Raw genomic sequence first — 10,342 nt, 5'->3', positions numbered from 1 at the left:
CTCTTTTTGGAAATATAATTAATATATTGTAGTCATGGTCGAACTCGATAAAAAAGACAAAATGTTGTATATCTGTTTCTAGATAAACCTCTTCGAATATTCCGTTTTTACACAATGTATAAAACAATACAAATAATGAAAATGAAGCTTTCATTACACTATTCATTCGAAATGGAATTTACGAAACAGACTTTGTGTGCCTCAGGTCATCGGTGATTCTGGAATACCAGTTATGGGTTAATACTGATAACATTGAGACAGTTTAACGTAAATATATTAAGTATGAAATGTAAAAAATGAAAGAGAAATAACTAAATTACTTTGTTATGAACTTCAATCTAAATACCATTAGTTATCATACACTATCGTAATTAGACTGTGGATTTTTATGAAAAATACCAATTTTCTTAGTCAACCGTAAGCAACAGAAATTAAATAAAAATTTCTCTCTTGATAATTTCAACAAGCCAGCAGTAACCTAATAGTGCTCTAAAATTCTTGAAATGTTTTCACAGTTTTTTATTTTACCGACCCAGTTTGGCATAAAATCCGCAGTCTAATTACAATCATTGAATCATCTGTCGGAACACCTGACTATTGTATTTTGCTGTTGAATATATTTCCAAATTAATTATATTCTTCCCAGAAGCCGTACGAGTAAAATAAAAAAAGTAAACATGACTTCACGTGTAACACTTACGAACGAAACACTTTCACCACTTTTATAAACTATCTTCTTTCTAATCTAAAATCTATCTGCGGTGAAATGCAATTTTAATATCTTGTACGCATAAATTACTTTTATTACGCTACATATTAATACGAGTTCGAACTAATCCATTTCAACGACTACAATATTTCAAGCTCGCTCCTAACGCGGTTAATTCGATTACACGATAAACACCAATAAGTTCCAGCGCGGTACACCCTAATCTTCGAGTGGTACGATCAAACTTGATCATCGGTATACTAAGATTTGATCTGACCAAAATAGTAATTGCACGGAGCAGATATAATCGAGCCCGTCCATTTCGCGTTCGCAATTACAATATCCCGGGGGACGTGTTTCGTTACAGTTCCATTTAATCCTTGATTCCGTGGTATTAGGATCGGCGCGGATCCATTAAGCGGCGTTGCAGCAGCGTGTCAAGGATACACGGGGCCTTGATCGCGGGTGTGCGGATCAGACATCCTCCAGAATTGCGTCGTGCAAAACCCTGGGCGGTGGCGGCTGCTTTTGAATGAGTTTTTCAGTGAACAACATTGGTGGGGTTACGATGATGAAGAGGTTGAAGGTGGCAGAGGTGAGAAAGGGGGGATCCGCGTGTCGATTGGGGGGAGGACAGCAGTGGAGAACAGCGATATATGAAGGCGAAACTGCCGCTCCACAGACTCAATAGCCCAGAAACTCCACGTGGTGTACTGTCGAACACGGTGGATTCGCGTGCGACATCGACGACAGTTTCTTTCAACCTCTTTCTCCTTCTTTTGTTTTCTTCTTGTTTTTCCTTCTTTATTTTTCATTCGTTTGCACGAACCAGTGTACGTTGTTCGAGTCGTACCCGCGTTACCCCCGTTACCCCCGTTGTAATATTTGAGCCCCGCAACCGACGTGTGACGAGCCATTGTCCTCTAGTTGTGTTCGAAATATCGATAGTTTCTTGTGAGCCGTGATCAACGATCGATACCTTTGGGATATGCTAGGACCGTTTCAATAACAGCATCCTCCGCTGACGTACGGATCTAGTGACAAACCGGAAGAGGGTAGTTCCATCGAAGCTTTCGTTCTTGAAGGAGTTGTCAACAAAATGGGAAAGAGTTGGAAAGGTATGTTCAGCGTTTTTGGTTTGATTGCGTTTGTTGTTCTACATGGTTTTGACAATTGTTGTGAGAGAATCTTGGGGAAATTGTTTAGAATCTGTATTCGATATTTAAATGCATTGATTTGTTATTATGAATATTTAGAGTCTGGGTTAGGGTGCCTCTGATACATTTACGTACATAATATATTTTTGCTAGTTCCATTTACAATTTGTCTCATAACATTCCGAATCTTATTTTTAAGCAAAGAATATTTACAGTGATTGCATCTTGTGCAAGTTGTAGAAACATATATGCTGTACTAAACATTTACCACGGTCGTATGTATTTTCTAGTGTTTTTATTTAGGTGACTTCTAATAAATAAATTCATTAATTAACGCTCTTCTAATTCATTTTTATATGTAACATATTTTTCTAGTTTTATATAAGATTGAATCACAATCTAAGTTTTGAAGTCGAAAGAAAATTTTCAGTGACAATTGTTACGAAGAAGTCTTCAAAAAGTTCATTAGAGTGTGTTTTCAATATTTACATGCAATAATTTATTATAAATTTTCATATTCTGTATCAGACATTCGACACAGTTGTATGTATTTTCTGTTGTTTTCATTTAGTTGTCTCCTAAGAAATAAATTAATTAAGTAACGTTCCTCTAATTCATTTTTTTTTTAGTTCTATATACGATTCACCTAACTTTGTAAACCTTATTTTTAAGTTCCATAAAAATAATTTTATTTAGTATACCTACTACTATTATAACTAGACTGTGAATTTGTATGCAAAATAAAAATGTTCTAAGTTGACTGTGAGGAACACAAGTTACATAGCAATGTATTTTTGTATACAACGATATTAGTATGTGTTTTAATGATATTTGAAGTATAAATAAATATTTAAACCGATATTATAAAAAAATGTTTAATTACATTTTCCTCGACATTATAATTATTCTTTTTAATAAATTTGTTTACTCGCTGATTTTCAATACATACATACTGGTTGAATAATCGGTTTGTTATAAAACAATTCTCTAAAATTAGAATTGATTTTAATTATCGATAAAGTTCAATGAAACGCAAAATGTTATAGTTTTTGGACTTTGGACAATTGTAACAAATTCTCTTAGCCTCCTCTGGTGTTTATATAAAAGTATGAACGAACATTTAAATATTTTGGAGCGTTCTCATGATATGAATGTTGTACTAACAATAAGTCAACAACGGGACACGCATGTTGGCGATGTCGCCGTTTCAGACTGTTGGTTCGATAATAAATTACAGAGGAAAATTTTTTTGTCGCTTCACGGTATGCGATTCACCGCGAGCGAAGCTAACCAGCGAAATCATTTGCACAAATGTTATGAAAGCCGGCGTGCATAAGTGTTCCTGTTTCCCTATGGCTACCATTTCTTATCTGGATTACGCGTTAACACGCGTATTGTCTAACGATAATTTGTATTTGTAGCATATCGCGCGTCATTAATCTTGCTGTAGGATCAAATCGGTTACCTGATAACAGGATTAATTAGAAAAGAATTCGGGATTAGTACACGTGATATCTTATCAATCCATTGGAAACTATCCGTATACTCCCTAACATTGATTTTAAATATTGATAAAAATGTCGCCCGGTTGTACAACCAATAATGACACATCTTATGGAGACCTAAACATAATTACCTATGATTACATCTACCTATGATTAAATACCCATATTTTGTAGCGTATGAAATTATAGTTTTTCTAATTATTGTGGCAACATTGATTTTAAATATTTATCAAGATTTGCCGTGGTATTTAACATACTTCTTTCATTATTTATTCGTCTCAACATCTTGGCCATTTTCAAGTATCATAATTACTCTATAATAAACACTACTTTGATATTGTTATTTACCTACACTACATTGAAACATAAATTTTCGGATATAGACATTAGGAAATGTAAAAATTAGAGTGAATTAATGCTATAAATTCACATGAGCTGTAAAAAAAGTAACGTTTATTACATTTATACACTTTTAACAACCGTAAGTCATGCTGAGTATAGAAATAACCGTTCGAAGTCAGTATAACAGTTTAACAATCAATTTTTAATCAATTTAATATTAATAATGGCATAGCTTATTAAGACTTAAACACAAATACCTGAATTTTGTAAACGATATAAAATTATATTTTTTCTAATTCTTGCCCTAACTGAAATGTGTATAGTTATCAGGTAATTAAAAGATTTTGCATGTTTCATGATTTAAAGTTATATATTTAACACAATACAGTATATATATATATATATATATATATATATATATATATATATATATATCTGTATTTCCCTAATACAGAAATTAATATTTATTTCAAATATTTTTGGCTAAATTTAACTAAACATTAACTAGGAAATGAAAAGCAACAATTTTTTAAATTTCGTTCTTGAAACTGTATTATATTTGAATTAAAAATGAAGCAGAAGAGCATAATAATTATTTAATTGTAAAGTTTTGTACTCTACCGTGTTATTTGCTTGAATAATCGCGTAACAGTATGTAAAATTGTTAAATGAAAAAGTAAATCTCGATTTAACTTTCGCTTCTTAAAAATGCAAAGAAGTTATGTAGTATAATGATCCGCAGTACAGTAAAATCAATAGAGACCAACATTCAAGAATTGTAATACGAGAATCAGGAAATATTCTTCGGTACTTGCGCAATGAAAAAGAATATCGAAGCAGAAGACGGTCTACATAACACTAATCATCATGTTAGTCATTGGAACAAAACACCATACTCGTATATTACGAACCTGAAGAAATTCCAGCTGTGCTAATACTCACGACTAGCCACAGAGAGACCAGTAATTTTTTAAATTTGCAATGTCCTTCTTCGTTACTAGCACAATTAATAAAATAAAACTTATGAAAGGAATATAAACGGAAGCAGTGTTAAACTGAACCATACTAATCCTGCCGATATTTAGTTCGTACATCACAGCATTTAGTATGTGATATTTATAAAATCATAATCTTTATTTATAAATACAATTAATATAAATTAATATGCTATCTATACGATGCTATCTATAAGTATGTAAAAGACAGCAATAGAAGTCATGTAAAAAACAGGCATTTTTTAATTACGCTTTGTTACATTAGTTAGAGAATCTTTATGCAAAATTCCATTCTGATAGAACAGCTTTCAATCCGTTAAATTTAATTCTTAACATATTAATTCTTAATAAAATAATTTTCCAAGAAAATTCTTTTAATTTGATACACCTTTTATTCTTGTAATGTACAGATCTACAGGTGCCATAAATGCATAATAATTTGCAATCTAATTATAAAAATAAAACATTATTATACTATAATTTTCTCTATAGCTAAATTTAATATTTAGACTTAATTCAATTAAAATATAATGCCTAAAAATAGCTTAACACGTTCACGCCAGCATGGATCACCGGCGAGTCGCACTCGACTGTCCCATCGGTCGGCATACACCACCGGGTGAGTCACACTTGAATATTCGATCAGACGCTGCGTACCATTAAAAATGTAGTTTGTTTAGTAATTAGAAAAAATTTCCATATAGTTGAAAATTTAACGTATATTAATTTTAAGAAAGTGAAGCATGAATACGAGCGCCGCTCCACACCGAGAAACACAAATAGCAGCGCCGGCGTGAACGTGTTAAATAAAATGTAGTTGAGCTAATACTTAATAAAGCTAAATTAATTTAACACTTAAGAAAGCTAAATTAAGCTAATACTTAATGAAGCTAAATTTAATTAATGCTTAATAATGCTAAATGAAACTAATACTTGATACTTCGAAAAATTAAGTAGCCTATACTTTTCAACGTGACGTGAAGAAATTTTTGATTTCATACTGATAATAATCATTACACTGCGAATCTTTATGTAGAATGAAATGTTTATCCATCAATTGTAAAATACAGCAGTTAAATAAACATCTATTTCTTTCCCTAATAATTTGAATATTGTTGAAAATAATGTATCAATATTCTTAAATTCTTTTAATCCTCATCCATCCTCCATTTTCCCAATTTCATTTGTCCCTTGATGTTGAAATCCTTTTTTGAAAATGAAAACCTAAAACGAAATGATTTTCAAATAAAATTACTCGCGTTGTGAAAAACTTTGTTCCGAGAAAAACGCATTTATAATTTCAATTATCCGTGACAACTATGCATTACCGCTACAGATCGTGCCAACAAAATACACCGTTTTCGGGAGAAAACGATTTTTTCTGCTGGATTCATTTTTTTTTTTGCTCAGATAAGGTGGCTAGTCTCTTAACACGTGACTGATTTCGTTTTCTGCTCTACTCAGGTGCGAAAGATTTCGTCGGCATCGACGAGGTGACCAAGGTCGATTTTCTGGTGATGATGTTTGCCGAAGCTCTAGGAACGTTCCTCCTGGTGTTGATCGGTTGCGCCTCCTGTATCACGTGGTCCGTCAACAATCCACCCACAGTGGTGCACATCGCGTTCACCTTTGGCCTTGCTGTTGCGAGTCTGGCGCATGTAAGTCAACTGCTCTTTACGTAATTATTTACTAGAAGGAAGCTTCCGAGCCTTGTCAATACCAAATTATTACGTGTTCGCTTCCTCCCGTTACGTGTGTGCCAGCAATTATGAAAATGGCGCTTGCTGTCATTCTTGCGGAATAGCCGAAAATTTAATCATTGAATTGAGTTAGTAATTGGATAGAGTAATGTGTCTTGTAACGAATTAATTCGTTGTATTATAGAACCTTGTTTGTTATAGCATTCGTTCATCATACCATACGTATATATATACGTATGTTCATTCTTAACACGAAATACACATAAAACGAGAACGTACAAACATAATCAGAATTTTCATTTATTATATGTATATATATTTTTTAAAAGAGTAGGGAAGAATTTTTATAATAATTTAATTTAAAGGAATTCTTATAATAATTTAATTTCAAATTTAATTTTAGGGCAATTTTTAAGTTTTCGAAAATATGTTTTACAAAATTGATGAATTGAAACTGTAAATAACTGTCTCAAGCATCGTCAACTGTGAAAATTATCAAATTGATTTGATTCGAGAGTCAAAGTAATCTACAGGAATTTTTGTATGCCAAAAGAATACGCGTTTTCTTCTACTTAAAAGTTACAATTTACAGGAGCAACCCTGATAAGATAAATACTAAACGCGTTCTTGTTACATGTACGTTCCTTCACTTTACCTCTTTTTTACTTAACAAGAAGAAGCATACATCTCGTACAGATAGCATTCGTAGCATTATAAATATTTCGCAGGACATATTATCTGCAAAGCAACGGCGTTCATATGTGCCTTAATTTTTCATTCACACCTCACTGTATGTTAATTCGCCTAACTCGCACATTATTAAAATCTCATAAATAAACCACACGGATTTTATACATTTGTGAAAATGAACAGATAAAATACAAAATAATGAAAATTTATGAAGAATTTAAAAATACTATTGCATTATTTCCAACTCATTACAATGATTAAAAAAAGAAGTAAATGTAAATAAAAAATAAATATTTTATAACAATATAAAATCATAACAATACAATTATATATTATATTTATTGTATTATATATTTTATATTATACATTGTATAATATTTTATTTATTTTTGAATAAATTTTCTTTTAATTTTCATTTTGCATAAAAATTAGTAGTCTACTAATAAGCATGCGGTGGTATTGAAATAAATGATCGCATAAGTATCGGAGTTCGTGAACGGTAATGTTACAATATCAAATTAACCGGGAACGACTCACGAAAATTTCGACGAGCTTCAGGGCTCCCGCGTTCAGCTACAGTCGTGATAAATTATCTACCACCTCGCATTTATCTGATTTCATTGAATGGATTAAAGTAACCGTGTTCTTGGCTCATCCCATAAGAACTCCCGGCATCCAGGTGGGACGGGAACGGGGAAGGGGAACATGGGAACAAGGGAACAAGGGAACAAGGGGGTTTCCATTCACCTCGCTAAATTGCCGTGTCGAGCGAAGTTTCACGAACGGACTGATTCCATTACTCTCGCTATCGTTCGTTCACTCATCCGTGGCGTTCTGTTTTTTCTCGATTAGCAAATTGGGAATTAATTTGCAGCGTTGATAAGCGGTCATGCAGAAATTATTCAGTGTCCGAATCGAACGCAACCAAGCATTATAATGCTTTTCGGTCGAATTTACTCCTTTTACGTGTACCGTATTTACTGTGTTATCAGTAAATTTATTATGCTTTCCGTGTGATTCACGAGACATTTAATTATGATGTTTCGGAGTGACTATAATAAACGTCAGCCAGCAAACATCGTTCATGTCTGAGTGCTTCTGTACGCATTATGTTAGTAGCAGGTTGCCATAAAAGTTTGTGGACTGCTATAATATTTCTTTTCATTATTTACAAAGTGCTTATCATTTTTATCGTTCAGGAAAATATTACAGTATTCGCAATTCTGTTACTTCATTTTTTGTAAGAAGTGGCTTGTACTGTTCAATACCGAAATTTTTCTTCTTCGGTGTTAATGTTAATACTTTTACTGCCACGTCGGTGTCATGTATGTCGGTGTCACAAATTTTGTATTGAATTAAAAAATGAATTTTTATTACAATTTATTAAGTATGTCAAAGTTCGTTGGAATGTATAACATGCAAGAGTGTCGCAAAAGTAATTTCTGTAATAAATCTTGTCTTCTATGTTGCATTTATAACAAAAATATAATGCATTTATAACAAAAATGTGTAATTTCAAACAGTGAAAACAATAGAAGAAGAATTTTAAAATGCGGTTATATTATTTTCTTCCTATTAAACATGTTAAGAAAGACAATAATTTGTTAGTTCACTCCGATTTGTTGAAATTCAGATGGAAAATTTTTATTTTGCATAAAGATCCGCAGTCTAATTATGAAATACAGTAGACTCGTGGGCGTTGTATGGACAACGCGATCAAAAAGCTATTTAAAAAGTCTGTACATGTAACTCTTAAATGGAAATTTGCAGTAGCTGTATCGAGAACTGTTTCACCACATACACTTACCACAGAAGATAGATATAAACAATCTTTTCGAAACAATTTTTTTATCACGTTATACGGAAGTCACCTGTAAGAGTTGTTCCGATTTTACGTGACTTTTACTGTCACTGGTGCAGCAGTCAACCTCTTAAAGAGCCGAATATCGTGAAAATATTAATGAACGAATATTAATAAATTTTAGAAGTGCACGACCCCACAGACTTCGTGCAGAAACGAATCTGCATGTCGCACATCCGCTGCTACACGAAAATAAATCAAAACTTGGCAACCGCCATGCGATAAAGTGGAAGCAGTGGATGCTAATAACTCAACAAGCAGCATTTTATCGCAACATGTACCATTAAACGAAGTAAATTTCTTCGTGACCTATTTCCTTCGGAGCGATACTTCCCTCCCTACTCAATGCCAAGTTTCGCAATTTGTCTCGCTGACGAATGGAAACGGACCAACGATAAATTCGCGTATCAGAAGCTTGTATCCCGCTTTCCGCAGGATAACTCATAATCATAGCAAACTTCTAAACGCGTTCTCTGCCGAAACACCACTTCAAAAACACCCACAGAATCAAAGCAATTCGGTGCAAAAATACATGATTGAAATACTTTACGTGATCGAAATTGTTCCTCGTTTTTGTTCCGTAAAAAGATGAAAAAGAAATCGTACACCGATTTTTAACGGTTCGATCTTCAACTCTACGGTTGTGTCGATACGAGAAAAATTTTTGAACGTCCTTGGAAACATTTGAATCTATTGCTGCATCGTGTAAAAATATCTTGCAGGAAAATGAACACTGCTTTGCTTCAAGCTTTAAAATGAGTCTAGGATTATGGTTGTATTCTCTTTCTTTTTACAAAATTATCATAATATAAATATCGACAATTTTTCGAAAATTGAAAATGCAGTATTTAAATATTTTTTGGATCTACTGTAAGTTGTATATTTTGAATTTGCAGAAAATGTTCTTACTTGTATTTCGAGCTTCGATCGAGCTGTGAGGATATAAAATATTTGGCTCGGCAAAAAATTGTTTTTTCACGGAACTGTCACGATTTTAATACCGGCCATTTAACAGGAATTGAAAATGCGGTATTTAAATATTTTTTGGATCCACTGTACATCGCAACTCTCCAATTTTAAATTCATCAAATGAGTTCTCCTAATCTGACGGGATTAATGGGTAACTCCGACGAAAAACGCGATCAACGATCCATACGTGATCATCAACGAAATGAAAAGAGCCGAACGGCGACCTGGCCACGATTGCTTAACGAGGTGTAGGCAGGCCAGCACGTGGAAGGTAGACGGGTCCACACCAAATTGCCGATTCGGCCACAGCCTGATTCTTTTTTGGCGCGTCTAGTTTAGCAACTAGACTGCCTGTCGCTCGATGACGATCATCACCGGAAGGCATGGAACACGCGAACTCGCCTCGGCTCTTTC

At 33.4% G+C, this 10,342-nt stretch overlaps 1 protein-coding gene across 1 annotated transcript in view; it reads left to right on the top strand.

Annotated features, from left to right (window-relative positions):
• The first annotated feature begins 1,380 nt into the window (after positions 1-1,380).
• Positions 1,381-10,342, top strand: part of LOC143364092 (aquaporin AQPAe.a) — a 30,963-nt gene continuing 22,001 nt past the window's right edge. The window contains exons 1-2 of the mRNA XM_076804598.1: positions 1,381-1,827; positions 6,173-6,366. Of these exons, the coding sequence (XP_076660713.1) occupies positions 1,809-1,827; positions 6,173-6,366 (213 nt within the window). The 5' untranslated portion in view covers positions 1,381-1,808. The remainder of the gene's footprint in view (positions 1,828-6,172; positions 6,367-10,342) is intronic.

This window comes from Halictus rubicundus, chromosome 2, assembly GCF_050948215.1.
Source record: "Halictus rubicundus isolate RS-2024b chromosome 2, iyHalRubi1_principal, whole genome shotgun sequence".
In the NCBI taxonomy this organism is placed as follows: Eukaryota; Metazoa; Arthropoda; class Insecta; order Hymenoptera; family Halictidae; genus Halictus; species Halictus rubicundus.
Note: the sequence above shows the minus strand (reverse complement) of the source record. Positions and strands in the feature narration are given on the sequence as shown.